General features: G+C 31.7%; 1 protein-coding gene and 1 pseudogene across 1 annotated transcript; one reads left to right on the forward strand and one right to left on the reverse strand.

Moving 5' to 3' along the window:
- Positions 1-399: 399 nt before the first annotated feature.
- On the reverse strand, positions 400-1,801 carry LOC126662042 (uncharacterized). The gene is made up of 3 exons (XM_050355929.1): positions 1,606-1,801; positions 1,056-1,562; positions 400-404 (listed from the first exon to the last, which is right to left on the reverse strand). The coding sequence occupies exons 1-3, from the start codon at positions 1,799-1,801 to the stop codon at positions 400-402; spliced, it is 708 nt and encodes a 235-aa protein (XP_050211886.1).
- Positions 1,802-9,247: 7,446 nt separating this feature from the next.
- LOC126660881 (beta-glucosidase 12-like) lies at positions 9,248-16,330 on the forward strand (annotated as a pseudogene).
- The last annotated feature ends 3,440 nt before the right edge of the window (positions 16,331-19,770 follow it).

A 19,770-nucleotide genomic window follows, 5' to 3' on the forward strand; every position in this document is an offset into this window, starting at 1 on the left:
TATTTTTTGTCTTTTGTATGAATGTTTTACTTTGTCCTTTCTTTATGAAAGGTTTGTTGTCCTTTCTCTGTGAAAGGTTTGCTGTCTCCTTTTTAGAAGGAGTTGTTGTCTCTTTTTTAGAAGGAGTTATATCAAGTGTTGATTGAATCGGATGCAGTGAGTTTGCGGGTGTTTGGAGAAGTTTGAACGAAGAGTGATTGAAGACGGCACTTAATTCGCGAAACAGTTAGTAATTTATTTTTATTTTTCGTAAGTAAGGTCTGCGAATCAGACAGCATGTTGTCTGTTCCATGTCAGGTCATCGGGTTTAATTTTCAAATTATCCCGAGTTCCTTACAAATGTAACTGTTTCATATTCAATTTAATGAGATCCGATGAATTCAAAAAAAAAAAAGTAAATCAACCTGCATTGATCCATGAGAAATTTAGATTTAAAGTAGATCTAAATCATTCAGTCTTCCTCTTCATTTCAATTTTTTTTTATGAGTTAAGTAAATTTAGATTTAATCTTTTGTACTTGCATTATGGTGTGCAAAAATTAAATCCATAAACAAATTAAATTAAAATTCATTTTTATCATTAACAAAAAGAATTAAAACTCAGTTTTGTTTAATTTAAAATAAGAAAATATGATTCGGTTCACTTTTAAAAATAAAAAATTAAAATTTATTTTTTGTACAAATCAAATAAAATTGAAAAACAAATCAAATTAACGGCTTCTATTCTTCTCTTGGCTGCTAGCTAGAGAACGACTCTCACCAAATGCTTTGTTAGTCAAGCGAAGAATTTTTTAGCCGGAGCATTCTATATATGTTCTTTTATTCTCGAGAAAAAACTAAAGATTTTTTTTACTGCCATTTCTTTACTCAATGTTTTTTTTTTTGGATAAATGATGGATTAAATTAGCTCAATCACAAGTAGTGGAAGGCAAAAGATCCAAAAAAGGATCAATAAAAAAAAACTACAAAAGAATCCAAACATCTAAACACATCATTCCTGTTATATGGAAATTGAGGATGAAAAGAGAAAAAAATAAAATACCGCCTTTGTAATACACAAATAAGCTAAAGACTCATGTGAATTCTCCAAATCATTAAACACCCTATTATTCCGAGATTTCCATAACTCCCAAATACCAAAAAACCAAATAAGCCGCCAAATATCCTTGAAAGAAGAATGGGAGAGGGAAGACCAAATGCTAAAAAAGATATCTACTGACGGAGGTGAGACCAAAGTTATATCACATCTAGCCAAAATATAGCACGAAAATTTCCATGCAAAACAACAATAGCAAATAATGTGCATGCTAGATTCCTCCACTTGACAAACCAAACAACCAATAAGATACGGATTCAATATGCCTCTTGCTACCAAAGAAGCATTTGAAAAAATTCTACCATAAGCAAGAAGCCACGAAAAGAATTGAATACGAGGAGGTACCTTAAACTTCCAAATAGTAGGGAAAAAAATGTTGTTCACCGTGTAAGTATTCAGCTGCTGAATTGAAAAGGAAACATCCCTGCTTTTAAGAATATTTTTTCCTCCAGTTGAAGGTATCTGGCCTGTCAATACTCAAAGAAGAAGACGCTATCTCAGAGAGCAAACAGTCCAGCTGCTCGGATTCTCCTAACCGCAGGCGACGGTTCCAGCAAAAGCTGGCTGAAGATAAGAGCTGGATGTTACCTCCCAGTTGTTGACTGACTGAAATAAGCTTTGTTCTAGATAGAGCATATAACCCAGGATATCTGACAGCAAAAGGCGAGGATCCCGTCCATGAGTCTACCCAAAAAGCTGAACTCATTTCATCTCCAATATTAATTGAAACTCCCGCATTAAAAATCGACCAAATTGCATTATTTGAAACACACAGTTTAAAAATTCATTTCCAAATGTGAGAAAGATGATTAAAATTGCAGTTCTCAAAATCATGCCAAGAGCGAATAGCACACCTATTAATCACAACCAAAAACCAAAGAGAATTACCTCCAATACGAAGCTTCCAAAGCCATTTACAAAGAAGACTTTGGTTTTTAATTCGAAAAGGAATTAAATTAAGACCCCCTTTATCATAAGGAAAACAAATTTTATCCTAAGAAAGTTTACAAATTCCTTTGCCCAAAGAAACGCTTCATGCAACAATCAAGAGAAGCAATAACAGACTGAGGAATTACGAAGGAACCCATAAAATAAACCGGGAAGCTGTGAAGAACTGACTTAATCAAGACCAATCTTCCTGCAGGAGAAAGCAAATTACCCTTTCAGGGAGAGCTGATTTGTAAATCTAGAGACAACAGGCTTCCAGAGAGCAGCTTTAACTGCTTTGAAGAGAGCGGAAGACCCAAGTAAGTGATATGAAATTTCTCAATTGAACAATTGAGAATACCTGAAGCCATAGAAAGGGAAGCATCGTCAATATTAATACCGAGAATAGAGCTCTTCTGATAATTGATAGAAAGACCAGAAACTATCTCAAAGCATCTAAGAACACGCAGCAAATTTCTGATCATATCAAAATCATGAGGAAGAAAGAGTAAGTGTCATCAGCAAATTGAAGAATAGATATAGGGTCAGCGAGCCCATCAATTCTGACACCATCTAATAAATTAAGACTGATAGCCTCATTAATCAACGCCTTAAGACCTTCTACAGCAAGGACAAATAACATTGGCGAAAGAGGATCTCCCTGTCGGACCCCCTTTCCCATAGTAAAATTCTTTGTCGGACTACCATTAACAAGGACCGATAGCTGAGAAGAATCAAAGAAAGTCGAAATCCAGTTCAGCCATTTGGAGTCAAAATTCATTCTAGCAAGCATCTTCATAATAAAGTCCCAAGAGATACTGTCAAAAGCTTTTCGAAAATCCAATTTCAGGACAAAAAGCTTCTCTTTGCGCTTCGAAGCAATATGGATAATTTCTGTAGCCAGCATATGACAATCATGAATATTCCTGCCTCTAATAAAACCAAATTGATTTTCTGAAATAAACTGAGAAAGCAAAGGAGAGAGCATGTTTGCTAATACTTTAGAAATCAACTTGAAAATACCACTAATCAAACTAATTGGTCTAAATTCCGAAATATTAGAAGCTCCCTTAAATTTCGGAATTAGAACAAGAAATGCAGTATTGATACCTGGAGGAAAAGAACCCGCTCTATGAAGATCAAAAAGATCTTAAGAACCTGCTTATTGTCGTTCATATAAGAATTTTTGACAACTTATTTAGTTTTTATGTATTTGAAAATTGTGGAAAGCGAGAAACAATAGAACTTTCCGACATGAATTGATGAAGAGTGATTCCCTAGTTTAATTGCATTTCCCGACATGAATTCATGAACATTGATTTTCTACTTCACTGTAAACTTTTAGGAGGGCTTTTTTTCTTTACTGCTTTGTGGATGTACTAATTATAATCATCATTTATCAACAAAAAAAATAGTTGCTTCAATTCGATCATGTTCGGTTTAATTTTTTTAATTTTTCTTGTAAATTTGGTTTGGTTTAATTTTAAAAAGATAACTTTAACTTACTTTAATCCTACAAAAAAGAACACTTTTTTTGTCTTCAAAGAATATGCAATTAATTTTTATCTTCATTTATGTAAGTATTAAAATGTTTAATTTTAGAAAAATAGTAAAAATTCTAAACTTTTCATAATAATAAAAAACAATTTCTATATTTTATAATTTTATAATATAATAAGTTCACAAAATTATTAAATTTTACTAATTTTTATCACTATTTTTACTAATTTAACGTAGTTTTTCTATATTAGCATTAATTAAATTGAACATATCAATAAAAATTAATTTTATACATGTTGGCTTATCGCACTCGAAAATATTTAATTTTTTTTAAGAAATTAGACTATATACTTAGTTCTGATAAATCATACCATAAGTATATAGGTGAATGTCACATGGTGATGTTAGGCAGATTGTATAAGAGTTGCTGTAATGTTGTTTTTTTTGTATATTTATTTTAAGGCCAAATAGCCTGATATATATACAGAGATGTTCATCAATTGATTGGCTGATTACAAGGGATTTTGAGCTATCATAGTGATACACTGTTGACTAAATACATAAGGGAATAAAATCAAATCATAAATTGTGGGACTGATTTTTGGCTTTGAGATTGTCTTGATAATACGCCCCCTCAAAATTGCGCTGCCATCGGCAATAGCAATTTTGGATCGAAGAAACAAGAACCTTGTTCGATGAAGTGGTTTAGTGAGGAGGTCGGCCAGCTGATCCGTCGTACTGATATGAGAAACTTTTAAAAGTCCCTTAGCGACAATGTCACGGACAAAGTGAATGTCGATTGAGATGTGTTTCATCCGAGAATGCAAGACTGGATGTAGGGAAAGATGAGTGGCACCAATATTGTCACAATAAATAGTTGGCGTTGATTGCAGCGGTAGACAGAGTTCATTGAACAAATTTTGTAACCACCGTACATCACAAGTAGCAGTTGCAAGTGCACGGTATTCTGCTTCTGTAGAAGATCGGGCGACAGCCTTTTGTTTGCGAGAGCTCCATGAGATAGGATTATCACCTAAAAAGATAATATATGCCGAGGTAGAGGTACGATCATTTGGGTTTCCAGCCCAATCCGCATCAGAGAAGGCACGTATTGTGGGTGAAGTTTGACGACGCAACAATAGACCATAAGTGATAGTTCCTTTGAGATAGCGCAAGACTCGCTTTACCGAACTCCAATTATCTTGAGTTGGATTGGAGGATGATTGAGCTAAGCGATTGACAGCAAAGGCAATATCAAGACGGGTGAGAGCCAAATATTGCAATTCTCCAATTGCTTGTCGAAATTTAGATATATCGGTAAGAGGAGTAGATGACCGAGTTGTTGCTGGTGCCATAGGTGTTGACAGCGGTTTAGAGCCATCCATGTTGTGTCGTCTTAAGATGTCACCAATATATTTGTGTTGAGATAGAAGCAGTCCCTCACGGCAAGACAATACCTCAACGCCGAGAAAATAAGAGAGAGCTCCAAGGTCCTTGATGGCAAAGGATTTGCTGATCTGCCTTATAATAGTAGCTATGAGAGTTTGATTATTGCCTGTGAACACAATATCATCGACATAGACAAGCAAGTATAGGTGATCAGTACCATGATGATAGAGAAATAAGGACGTATCTGAACGTGATTGAGTGAAACCAATAGAAATGAGTGCGGTGCTCAATGCACGATACCATTCTCGAGGGGCTTGCTTAAGCCCGTAAAGAGTTTTTCGCAAACGGCAAATATGTGATGGCCGAGAGGCATCAATAAACCCTGGAGGTTGTTGCATAAAAATTTCTTCAGATAAATCGCCGTGAAGAAAGGCATTACTTACGTCAAGCTGTCGAATGGGCCAATTGTACATAAGTGCAACAGATAGAACAGAGCGAATAGTGACCGGCTTCACAACAGGGCTGAAGGTTTCTGTATACTCCAGGCCTGGACGTTGATGGAACCCCTTAGCGACCAACCGTGCTTTGTATTTGTCAACCGTCCCATCTGGATGTCGTTTAACTCGGAACACCCATTTGCATCCTATAATGTTGCTTGCTGCATGACTTGGAACAAGTTCCCATGTTCCATGACGCATAAGCGCATTAAATTCATCCGACATTGCTGCCCGCCAAAGAGGATCCTTAATAGCTGCTGAAATACAGGTTGGTTCAGAAGATGAAGGAAGTGGATGCTTTGTGGACCCATAAGCACGTTTAGGACATCGTATATTATTCATGAGACGCGTAGTCATTGTACGAGAAGGTAGAATAGGCACGTGAGGTGTGCTCTTTTGGTGCAACGGTTGTGTGGCAGGTGGTGATACTTGGGCAGCAGCTGGTGAAGATAAATAGTCTTGTTCTGTCATGTGTGGTGGAGTTCCTGAAGATTGCAACCTGTTGATAATAGGAACAATAACAGATATTGGAGTAGACTGACGAGATGAGCCAGAGGAGATCTGAGAAGTTTTGTTTTCCAGCAATAGTTCATCATTTTGCAACCCAAGAAATTTATCTTCTCGAAAACGAACATGGCGAGATAAGAACAACCGTTTATTTTTCGGATCATAGCACTTATAGGCATTTTGAGAAAGTGAGTACCCCAAGAAGATGCAAGCACGTGACGGTGGTTCCAACTTATTGGAAGCATACGGTTTGAGCCAGGGGAAGCATAGACAACCAAATACTCGTAACTTCGCATAATTTGGTGATTTCTGAAATAAAGCTTCATAAGGACATCGATCATTCAACAGAGAAGTAGGCATTCGGTTGTATAAATATGCAGCGGTTTCGATAGCATAAGACCAATATTTGATAGGAAGACCAGAGTGAGATAGGAGTGCTCGCCCTATAGCAAGAAGCTGACGATGCCGCCGTTCAGCTGTCCCGTTCTGTTGCGGAGTGTGAGGAGCGGTTGTGTACCAACTGATACCTTTTGTAGCAAAATAATGGCGCAGAGCAACAAATTCGCCTCCATTATCAGAGTAAAAATTTCTGATTTGGCTATTAAACTGTTTTTCCACTAATGCTTGAAACAGTGGGAATATGGCAGCAACTTCGGACTTGGCTTGTAGCGGATAGAGCCAAACATATTTTGTGAAATGGTCCACAAACAAAAGATAATATTTATGACCATGAATGGAGGGAGAGATTGTCGGTCCCCATACATCTGCATATATATAATCCAAACAAGAAGAACTGTGAAGTGATGTTTCAACAAATGGCAACTGTTGGCTTTTATTCATATCACACGAGTTACATGAATTTAAATGCCGAGTTGTACTCAATGGCAGCCTAAATTTGGCGATTAAACGAGAGCAAATAATTTTGTTCGGATGACCAAAACGATTATGCCAACAATCAGATGATGTTTTTACTCCAAGATGTGTAACCGGCTGAATGGACACCGGAGGTGGTAATTGGAGTTGATATATTCCATTTTCACAGCGGCCGTGAAGAAGTCTCACCCCTGTTTCCTGATCCTTCACAATAAAATGATATGGGTGAAATTCAAAGAAAACTTTGTTTGCCTTACTGAATTGATGAACAGATAATAGATTACGATGTGCAGCCGGAACACATAGAACATTCGATAATGATAATTTGCGCATAGGATGAATAATATCTGTATTACCAATATGAGTAATCTTCAAACCTGATCCATCAGCGATATGAACTTCATCAGGTCCTTCATATTCTGAGTGGACAGAAAGATTGGCAAGATCAGATGTAAGAGTGTGAGATGCGCCAGAGTCAACCAGCCATTGATTGTTATCAGGAGTCCGAGTGGGTGTTGTGGCATTGTAAGCTGTAAATTGGTATTGACGGCATTGACGAGCTGTGTGGTTTGGAATTCCACAAAGTTGACACACCACAGATGGACGAGGATGGGACTGAGGACCACCACGATAATTGTTTCTGCCTCCACGTCCTTGATTGTTGGATGATTGTCGCCCATGTTGATTGTTGGAACGATAAGAGCGTTGTAAAGGGCGATTTCCTGCATTAGAGGAATAATTACCTGGACGGGAATGGTGGGTGGCATTATTGGCAGTAGCAACAAGATTAGCCGTCTGGGTTTCAAGGCGTTTCAAATATGCCTCTTGGGCAACAAGAAGATCATGCAATTCTTCGAAAGTGATTGATTTTTCACGAGCTCGAATTGGGGCTGCGATCTCTCTATACGCAGCACCCAGCCCATTTAGGACATATAATGTCACATCGTCATCGGAAAGAGGTTTGTCAATGACTGCTAGCTCATCAACTTTGGCCTTGATGGAATGGAGAAAGACTGCAACGGTTTGATCTCCAAGAGTGGCTTGAGAGAGATTTTCTTTGAGCTGCATAACTCGCGTTCGCGAGCGATTGGCAAAGAGGCGGGACAAGATTGTCCAGGCATCTTTTGACGTTTGAGCGGCTGAAACCAATGGAATTATTTCAGCGGAGAGAGATCCGAGAAGGGCAGAGAGGATTAGCTTGTCCTGCCTAAACCAGTGAATATAGGCATCAGATAAAGGTTCGTCATTAACTAGAGGAGGTGGTGCAGTATCACCGTTGAGATATCCGACGAGATCATATCCATAGAATAAGGAGATGACAAGATTTCTCCATGATGGATAATTGGTAGAGGTTAGAGAGAGGGGAATCTGTTGATGGCCATTGATGGTGATTAGAGTAGCACCAGAAGGTGAAGCAATGGTGGAGGTAGGGTGAGAAGAGGTGGAATTAGATTGGTTGGCCATTGGATCAAAAAAAAAAATTGTCGTTAGACAGTGAATGCTCTGATACCATATAAGAGTTGCTGTAATGTTGTTTTTTTTGTATATTTATTTTAAGGCCAAATAGCCTGATATATATACAGAGATGTTCATCAATTGATTGGCTGATTACAAGGGATTTTGAGCTATCATAGTGATACACTGTTGACTAAATACATAAGGGAATAAAATCAAATCTTAAATTGTGGGACTGATTTTTGGCTTTGAGATTGTCTTGATAATAGATTGGATATGCTATTTGTTGCCCTATTCTTTGCACGCATCTCCGCGCCTAATTCGACCCTTCAATTTTTTTTATATGTAGAGATATATCTCACATTAATTAATTTTTTTTTCTTTTGTTTTTTCATGGGGAATGTACTTAATTATTAATTTAGAATATCTGTTTTTCATAATAACACTGCATTTATAAATAATAATTAAATAAACATTATGTCATTTTCAATAATCTGTCCATGAGTATACATAAATTTTACTAATAATAATAACATTATATTCTAATAATATCTTTTATTTGTGACAATAAAGTCCCTTAACTTTAATTTAATAATAATAATTTTAGATAATTTTACGATGGTTTATAAATAATAAATATTTTTAATTTATAAAAAGAAAAAAATGATAACAATGAGTATAAAAAATGCAATGGATAGGTTAAATGGTATGACGCAGCTGAAATAGCACATTTTCTGAATATATGCTAAAAGTAATTTTATTACCCATGTAGCTATCCACCTCATTGCCTCGTTATCTAAAATTAATAGTCATAGAGTTCAACTAATTGTAGAGATATTATTGGTATAAAATTAAAGTCGTTGGACATCATTGTTACAAAGAAAAAAAAGTGACTATAATGGAAGAGAGAAGAAACTTGAGGAACCGTTAGTGTAAATTATCCAAAACATGAGTTTGGAAGCCCTAATCAAAAACTGTCTTTATAAAGGGGAGTTGCCATAAGAAATGAAACCACAAAAATATTGAGAAACAAACAAAAAAAGTACTAAAAATAATCTTGAAAGTCTAAACCTCATTATGGAGACTAGAAGCTCTCCATTGTTATTAGGATTAATGTTAATCTTGTTGATAGCAAACTCGTTCCATTCTACTGAGTCAAACAACGATCCAATTCCTCTACCCATTGTTAAGTTTGATAGTGGCAATTTCCCTGGAGGGTTCTATTTTGGAAGTGCCACATCTTCTTATCAGGTATATATAACTAGCTAAGTTGTACGGAAACAGAAATGCTGAATTTTAAAAACGTGTAAGCCGACCCGCATGACAAATTAGTATTCTTTTGAAATTTTTATTTTTCTATTTGAAGTACCATGCATTTCTCGTAATATTTTCAAAAACGTTGTTCAAAAAAGATTCGTGTGCGTAATGACATAAGTTTATCTAGAACAAATATAGAAACGCGCGTCGCTAAAAATTGTGCAAATACAAATTTTATTACAATAGTCAATAGCCTATAAATATTAAAAGAAATTAGCACTTGTAAAACTGAAAAAAAAAATCGAGAATGTAAGAATCGGGAATTTTTGGTACAACATAAATATAAACTTTCATGAATTTTTATAGTAAAATCAGAAAATATTTAATTGTGTATGTATATATTTAGACTGAAGGTGAGGCAAACAAAAAGGGTAGAGGACCTAGCATTTGGGATACATTTGCCCATGACTTTCCAGGTTAATTTCACTTTCTATACTTTATCTTTGTGTGTCGAATAATTAGACTCATTAATCTACAAATTAATGCCTAATTACGTTGTTTTAATCTCAATATTGCAGAAAGAATAGCCGATGGCAGCAATGGTGGTGTGGCAACTGATTTTTACAATCTTTACAGAGTAATCCTTCAAGTGTATAGGAGTTAATTAATGTAGGGTTAATGTCAAAAAAAATCACGAACTTTATACGTTTTTTTATTTTAATCATGCAGTTAAATTTTCTTATTGTCATGCACGAAGTATCATTTTTTCTCAAATTCATACATGTAGCTGAGTTGTCATAGCACTATTGGTGTAATTCGCTGAGGTGGAGGTCATTTTACACCAATAAATAAGTGCCACCTGAGCACCACGTATGAATTTGAGAAAAAGTGGTAGTTCGTGTAAAAATTTAAACTTTGTGATTAAAATGAAAAAACGTGTAAAGTTCGTGATTTTTTTGACATTAACCCATTAATTAATTTATTATAGAAAAATGGTTATATATATTCATAATTATGAGAAAATTGACAGAAATATCTTTCAAAAAATTGACATTCTAATCTGTTAATTTTGAAATCCAATACAATTATATCTAAGAAGTAAATAAAAATAAATAATCTAATTAGCAAAAATAAGATAAAATTAAGTATCTTAAGTTATTTTTACAATAAATCGGTCAATATTTGAAAAATTATTTTATAAATATTGTAATGGTAATATGCAAAATTTCATAAAAATTACTAGATAATTTCTCAAATTTTAATGATTTTTTCTTCAATTATGGGCCAATTTACCATAAAAGAACTTCATGGACTACAAATTGTATTAGTTTTTATCAATTGGATCCTTCATTTTTTTTATGAATTACTTAGATATAATTGTTGGGATTTACAAATTAACGGATCTGAATGTCTAAATTATTTATTCAAAATATTTTTGTCAATTTAGCCATAAAAATATCATAAATAGATAATATTATGTCACCTTCAATATATTACAATGACTTATCATAATTTGAAAATTGGGTTAATGTCATAAAAATTCACGAATTTTACACGTTTTTTCATTTTAATCACGCAGTTTCAATTTTCTCATTTTCATTCACAAACTACCACTTTTTCTCAAATTCATACACGGCGCTGAGGTGTCACGGTTCCATTGGTGTAATTTACTGAGGTGGACGTCACTTTACACCAATGAATGAGTGCCACCTCAGCACCGTGTATGAATTTGAGAAAAAGTGGTAGTTCGTGTATAAAAATGAGAAAATATAAACTACGTGATTAAAATGAGAAAACGTGTAAATTTCGTGATTTTTTTGACATTAACCCTTGAAATTTTAATTATGTTTCAGGATGATATTAGAAAGATGAGCAAAACTGTGGGCATGAATGCTTTCAGATTCTCCTTATCATGGTCCCGAATAATACCTAGTAAGTATTATGCCAGTTAATTATTTAGGTTCTAAAAAACCTTGCTTTATTCGAATTAGAAAAAAAAATACAGATTTTTGAGCTCGGAAATTTAAAATTTGTTTATAACATAATATAATTTTTTCCATTATATTGTACAATTTTTGATAAAATTTAATTTTGTTTGTGTTGAATAAAAAATTGACGATGAAAAAAATTACTCATATTAAGGTGGAAGGATAAGAGAAGGAATAAATGAGGAAGGGATTACTTTTTACAACAAGGTCATCGACGAAGCTATAAACAATGGTCATAATTATTTCCTTCTCTTCCATTTATGATTTTGTGGCTAGTCAATTTTTATCTATTTATTTAACTCAATCGCTGTTTTAATGAAATGTTTACCCATAATTTTAGTTTGTCTATTAAATACTATGATACTTAAATTTTAATTAAAGGTCTGGTTCGTCATATTTTTAATTTTGCCAAGTATCTACGGTGGCTGGATGTTGTATACTTTAAGCAATATTTTAAAAACCATATCGGTGGCTGAATTGGTAAAGCCGTCAGTTTCTGGTTCAACCGGTTTAATGCCGGATGAACCAGTTCAATAAAAATCTTAAAAAAATAAAAATATTTAAAATTAGTGACGGTTTAATTTTTAGCAACAAAATTTTTTCGTCGCTAATTATCTTTATCCGGTTTGACCGATTCAATCATAGGTCCAAAACATGGTTCGTCCAATTCGATCTGATCCAAACTGGTCCCTAGTTCACCGAAAATCTGGTTTTTTCATGTTTTAGAACCAGGCCACTGGCAGATTTCGATTAGACCGACTAGTCCGACCCAGTTTTTAAAACACTGACGCTAAATATGCTAAACTTTTATACACATACGCGTATAATATTGTGTCTCATCAGCTCCAAATAGTGGCAGACCCAAAAAAATATTTATAATTGTGCATAACTATACTAAAGTTTATAAGGTGCATAAAATTGATAAAAATATAAATTTTAAGATGGACATAGTATAAATTTTGAGGTGGTACAAATTTTTAAAAGAATTCAAAATTATAAAGTGGACAATTGCCCACCATACACTATTTTTAGATCCATCCCTAGTTTCAAATGAGTAGTGGGTACATTTAATAAAAATTAATAAAATAATTGACTAAAGGATAAAATTTAGATAATATTATTACATTTGGCCAATGGTCTAGCATAATGGATAGAGAAACTTATTTTACTAAATTTTTTCATGAAATATAAGATTCATAAATTTAAAGATTATACCATTTGGATTCAATAATATATAAAATTTATAAATTTACAAAAATAGTTTTAAAATTTTAGAATAGTCAATAATTTCCATCCATATAATGGACGATTTATACTTTTTCATTAAGAGAAATGGGTTTTTAAAAATTCTAAAATTTTATAAAGAATATTTCAAAAACTCCTAGATTCAAATAATGATTTAAGATATTAAATGTTGTTTTAAGTCAAATTCATTTGTACTTTTAATAATTTATTTCTTGACAAATTTTAATGTTTATATGTTACTTTTAAATTAGGAAAGAGTCATATATACTATTAATATCTGGGCTCAGAATCATTTATACCCTCATATTTCGGAAAGGTGCATATATATCTCTAACATTTTTACATAAGCTCATTTAGACCACTAATATTTTTGGAAAATATGTCATATAAACCCTAAACGTGTTAAATGTGAGGACCTAAATGAGCCCATTTAAAAATATTAAGGGCATATGTACACCTTCACGAACATCTAATTGCAAATGGTATGGACATATATGACCTTTATCTTTTTAAATTATAGTAAATTACTACGAGACTTTCCATATTTGTCATAATTCACAATTTATTTTAGTCTCTTTTGTTTGAAAATCAAACGATATGATTTCTCATTTTTGTTTCTGTCAACAATTTAGTCCTTTCGTCCATTTTTTGTGTTGTCAACGGAGCTAACAAAACTATATAGCCACTCACTTTTATTTATGTCAATGATTTAGTCCCTCGCTTTGTTTCTGCCAACTACTTCGTCCCTCATGTTTGAAAATTAACTTACCCCTAAGTTTTTTAACTCCGTTGACTAATCCTAAAAATGGACGGAGAAAATAAACTGTTAACGGAAACAAAAGTGAGAGATTATATCGTTTGACTTTTTATACAGAAGGGGATTAAAATGTAAATTATGACAACTCATATTAATTTGCTCTTTGAATTATTATCTAAAATTGAACTTAATTTTTTTTTAATTTTTTTATTTTACTGTCACGTGCAAGTAGGTCTCGAGCCTTTTGTGACTCTCTTTCACTGGGATCTTCCACAAGCTCTTGAAGACAAGTACGGAGGCTTCTTAAGTCCCGACATAGTGTAAGCATACACATATACTTTGAAATTGATAAAATAAAATTTAGTTCATAAATTTTACAATTTTACAGTAAGATTTAGGATGGACATATATCTAATAAAGTGAATTTTAAACAGGTTCGACTATGAAGATTATGCTGAGTTATGTTTTAAAAGATTTGGAGACAGAGTTAAGCACTGGATCACTATGAACGAACCATATATATTTATTATACATGGCTATGACACTGGTATAATGGCTCCAGGCCGATGTTCATATTGGGTGAACCGAGCATGCTTCGCCGGAGATTCAGCTACTGAACCTTACATTGCTGCCCATCATATGCTCCTTGCACATGCTGCAGCTGTTAAAATTTACAGAAAATTGGTACATAAATGCTAATTCTACTTATTTTGTGAATTAAAATTATTATTTTCTATATATTTTTTATTTTTTTATGATATTCTAGCTATGTTTAATTGAATCTCTAATTTCATTTATTTAATATTGAAATGCGAGAAAATAATTATTTTCCGAATATATAAAAATTGTAATTTAAATTATAATGATAAAAGTTGTTTTATACTAAAATTTAATTAAGACTCATTATATAAATCTTTTTCCTATTTCTACTATAGGGACAAAATGGTAAAATTGGAATCACATTGGATGTATCTTGGCCTATGCATGCCTTTAACCAATAGTGTAGCTGATCATGAAGCAACCCAGAGAGAGTTGGATTTTGCATATGGTTGGTGAGTCTATCTAAAATTATTGTCTGAGTTGATAGCTTCGTCTAATAATTTTATAATTTTAATTATTTATATAAAAAATTATTTAATATATTCTGATTTTATATTTATTTCTTTGAACAAATATATCATAATTGGAGAAACACTTATATTATTGAATTTTATATTTAATATTATCAAAAAATTTAAAACCATTTATAGTCAAACATTTTAAGAAGTTTCTCTAAAAGTGGACCACTAAGAAGCACGGAAACTTCGATAAAGTTGCGTTTCCCGTTTCGGAAACGTTTCGGAAACCGGAAACTCTTGGACACCCGTACGAAACGTTTCGGGCCGTTTCTGTAAATAATAAAAATTAAAATTTGTAAAAAATTTAAAATTATTACCCACAAATAAAAAAATCTAACTAGTTACCCATAAATTTTACATTCGCATTGCCCATAATACAACAAATATACTTATTTGTGTTGAATTTTTTATATATTTTTAAAATTTTAAATATTTAGTACATTAAATTGAATTATTTTGTTAATTATCATAAATATTTAAATAATATTTTTATAAATATATCCCTAAATTTTTGTTATTTACACGTTTCCCCCACGTTTCGTGTCCTTCATTTTGAAAAACTTTCGTTTCCCCGTGTCCGTTTCGTATCGTTTCCGTTTCCCGTTTCCGTTTCCGTGCTACTTAGGTGGACCATTTTATCATAAAACATAATTTAAAATATTAAATTATATTTTAGTTTTATCAATTATACTATTTATTATTCTTCTTTTTATGAACATTGCTATTTATTCTTTTGTTATTATAATTGACTTAAAATATAAATTACTGTACTGAACTTTTTTTTTAATTTACATTTTCTTTAGGTTTATGGACCCGTTGACCTATGGTCAATATCCAAGGATAATGCAAAAGGAAGTTGCTGGTAATCGATTGCCCAAATTCACAGCAGGACAATCTAAATTACTGAAGGGATCATATGATTTCGTTGGATTAAATTATTACTATTCTAATTATGCTTCTGCCAATTATACTCCTAATCCTAATCCAGATCACATTAGATACATGACTGATAGTGGGGTTAATTTGACAAGTAAGTTGCTTATTTTCAATGGTAAAACAATATTTTTTTTTTTGAGTTTGTTAGATGAAATAATTCATAATTAAGTTGAGATTAGTGTTTTAAGAACCGGACAGGGCCGGTTCAAATTAAATGCCCGGTCTGGTTCGGTTCCTCTTTAAAACGAAAAAGTATGGTTTATTCGCTTTAAACCGCAAAAAATTGTACAAACTGATGAACTATTGAACCAGTAAAGTATTATTAATTATAATACATTTATTTTTCTTTTTTAAAACTAAAACGTTATATATGATATATAATTTTTTATTTGATGAGAATTGGTCTATATAAGTTTTAATATTATGTATTTTGTATAAAATGATAAATATATTTATTTATTTTAAGCGGTTTAATAGGCGACTAAACCGATTCGACTTCAAGTTCGATTTTTAAAAATAATGATTGAGATGATATATTTATTTAATCATTAATTTATTTATTTATTTGCAGAGTACGGTATTTTTTCAGAAGGAATGCGATATCTTTTAAACTATACAAAAGATACATATAGAAATCCACTCATCTATATTACCGAAACTGGTAATAATTTATTAATACTAGTGTCGATTTACGTGTTTCACACGTGGCTAGTAGTGTGACTCGTCAAATATTTGTTAGTATATTAATTGACGTTAATAATATTTATTTATAAATTATATTATAAATTAACTTTATCATGATTATACTAATATATTCTATATAACTAATAATAAATTATTTAGATTTTTTTACCGGATTAGAAAGTATCTTTATAAATTAGATTAAGATGTTTAATTAAATTAGTGGTAGTAAGTGTATTTTATGAATATATATTAAAGGTAATATCAATTTATTTAACAAACGTCTTATTGTCTTAAGTGAATTTTTTCAAGTAATCATCTTTATATTAACTAATTTTATAGTTCTAATTATATATAAAAAGAATTTAAGTTAAGTTAATAGTTCTCTAATATTGGAGAATTTTTCAGGTAAACCGAGTCTATCACGTCATCCGTAGATTAAGCCATTCATAATGCAATACCCCATTAAAATGATGGTAATATCGTAATAATGTGCAATAAATGCATCCAAATCTTAATGGTGATATTACGATATTGCCATCATTTTAATGAGGTGTTGCATTATGAGTGGCTTAGTCTACGGATGACGTGGTAGACTCGGTCTACCTAAGAATTTCTCCTAATATTGATATATTAAATGGACGAATAAACAGTGAATACGAAAGTTATTGATATATAAATTTTGTTAAATCTTGGTATTTAATTTGTTATAGATTATGTAGTTTCCTAATTCATGTCAAATTCTTATTTTCTGTAATAAATCAAATACAATATTTTTGTTAAGTCATATACAATAGGTAGAAGTTGTTATTATAATACAAAGGTCAAAGCTAAATTAATATTTATATTTTGCCACATAGATTACTCTTTTATTGTAAAATAGGATGTTCACTTTAGAAATTAGGCAATTGATTAAGAATAAAATAGGTAATTGATATATAATATAATTTTATTTCAATTAGGACTCAAATCATAACATATCTAATTATTAGGATTCTACTTATAGTATATCTTTAAATTAAATAAATAATTAATGAATGAATGACCATAAAACCATTGTTTAGTTATAAATTTAAAAGGACTATTCGGTAAATTTGCCTGCCCCCCCCCCATCCGTGCTTTTATATATAGTACTAGCGTTTCGCCACGTGCTACACACGTGAGCGACATTTATATGACCCGTTGTATGTATTATTTATTAATTTAATTATTAAATAAAATATAATATTTAGAATAAAAAAAGTGATAAATCTTTAATAATAATAATAATAATAATAATAAAAGATGACAAAAAAAAGTTTCATTATCGTAATGTTAATTGTTGGTATATTAATTATTAATTATTTGTCTTTTCCATTTTTAAATGGAGCTTTTGTGGTTTTTTAATCCTCATTGTATTTAGCACGAAATTTATCTATTTAAACAGAGGTCTATTATTGGATTCCTACTACCTTTAATATTAGTTTCCTATTTACTATTAAACTCTCGTTTAATTTAATATTTTGTTTTTTATTCAAAAATATTATTTTTTGATTATTTTAGTGAGCAACATTCATATGACCCGTTATATATTTAATAATAATTAACAATTAACTTTTTTTTATTAGAGTTAGAATTAGACTCACATTTAACTTCATATTTATATTTTTAATTATTTTTAAATTATTGAAAGTTAATAGTGTTTTCATCAAAAAAATAAGCTAATATTGTAATTTTAATATAATTATGATGCTATAATTACAAATTATGAATTATATTAATTTGGAGAAGTCATAATTAAAATTTAGAGAGAATTTATGATAGCTTATAAACTGTAAGGACCTATTTGAAAATGCATGAAAATTTGGAAAATCGTGGATATGAACCACCCCTTAACTCTACCTAGCTCTACCTAACTCTATAGAAACTGATTTAACTTTTGTTTTATTGCTCTACTGGAAATACCCATCAGCATTAGATATTACTCTTAATTAATTGTTAAGCTGCTGATTAAACATAATATTCAATAACTGAACTTCTCTTCCCGTTAAAATTTTAAAGAATAGCATCTGAGTAAAATTAAGCTTGATCCCATTTTTTTGATATTTTATAATATGAGTTGGAGTTAAACTCTTAATTAATCTATAATATATTTATTTGTATTGTTTTATTCAAGTTAAACTCCTATTAATTTTATAAAAAATACATAATATTAAAACGTCTAATATTGATTTCTATTTAAATAAGAAAAGAAAATATAAAAAATAGTTATAGGTTAACACCGGATGCATTACGTCCAAAAATTGCGGTAGACTTTATTCATTTTGTAATTCCCTAAATTTTAACACCAATTATCAACCAAGTTTATACTAATTATTTTCATAAAGTGTGTAGAACGTATAAAAATTACTTATTAGGTCCAAATTGCAAGAAAAATAAATTTTTGCAATTCATGAGAAGCAGAAGGAGTTCACCGCGGATGCAAATTTTATGATTCGGTGAATTTCGTGAAAGGAAACTTTTGAAGTTTAGAACGCGAAGTTTATACTAATTATTTTCGTAAAGTGTGTAGAACATATAAAAATTACTTATTAGGTCCAAATTGCAAAAAATAAATTTTTGCAATTCATGAGAAGCAGAAGGAGTTCACCGCGGATGCAAATTTTATGATTCGGTGAATTTCGTGAAAGGAAACTTTTGAAGTTTAGAACGCGAGGTAGTTTGCTTGAGCGAATTTTGAACATGAATGTGTTGAAGTGAGAAATCCCACATTAGTTGTGTGTGTGAATGGACATGTGTTTAAATATTAGTTGGGCACCTCCACTTGATACCAATTGGTTTTAAGATGGAATCTAATATGGTATCAAAGCCTTGTCCATTCACACAATTTGAATTTGGCCCGGCCCACGTGAGATTTGCGTGAGGGGGCACTTTGTTGCTCGGCCCGTACACGCTACGCGTGAGGGGGAGTGTTAAAAGTGGGAAATCCCACATTGGTTGTGTGTGTGAATGGACTTGTGTTTATATATTAGTTGGGCACCTCCACTTAATACCAATTGGTTTTAAGATGGAATCTAACAGAATGTTCAGACAATTGCAATTCTGAACATGAATGTTCAGACAATTGCAATTCTTCAAAGTTTAAACTATGCAAGAGCAAAGTGCAGTAATTCTGAAGCGAATTCAAGTGTCAAGTTTAAAACCTATGTTTCGGAAGACGGTGCAATCTTTACGAGTCCAAATGACATAAAGACATCAATGTTATGACCGTTAAGAATATATAAATGCATAAAACAAATTTGAAGGCTCAAAATTAATTTTTAAAAGGAGTAAAAGACATTTGAACATGTATTTGTTATACCTATTTTTTGACTGACACGTCACACCTCTGATAAAATATTTGAAAATTTGTTTAAATAAAAAGTTCGCTGATGCGAACTCATCTTCACATTTTTAAACTAAAAAGTTGGCAATTGCAGCATTTGAGAAATGAAAATTTATTTTGTAGGCTATGAGTAGTTCATAATCTTAATTTCATTAGAATTGAATGTTTAGGCTATTAAGTG

The sequence above is a fragment of the Mercurialis annua genome, linkage group LG8, assembly GCF_937616625.2.
Source record: "Mercurialis annua linkage group LG8, ddMerAnnu1.2, whole genome shotgun sequence".
In the NCBI taxonomy this organism is placed as follows: domain Eukaryota; kingdom Viridiplantae; phylum Streptophyta; class Magnoliopsida; order Malpighiales; family Euphorbiaceae; genus Mercurialis; species Mercurialis annua.

Coding starts and splice junctions, on each gene's coding strand:
- LOC126662042 (XM_050355929.1), bottom strand. CDS start 1,801: ATGAGTTCAGCTTTTTGGGTAGACTCATGGACGGGATCCTCGCCTTTT. Junction 1,563..1,605: donor AGAATCCGAGCAGCTGGACT/GTTTGCTCTCTG, acceptor GAGTATTGACAG/GCCAGATACCTTCAACTGGA.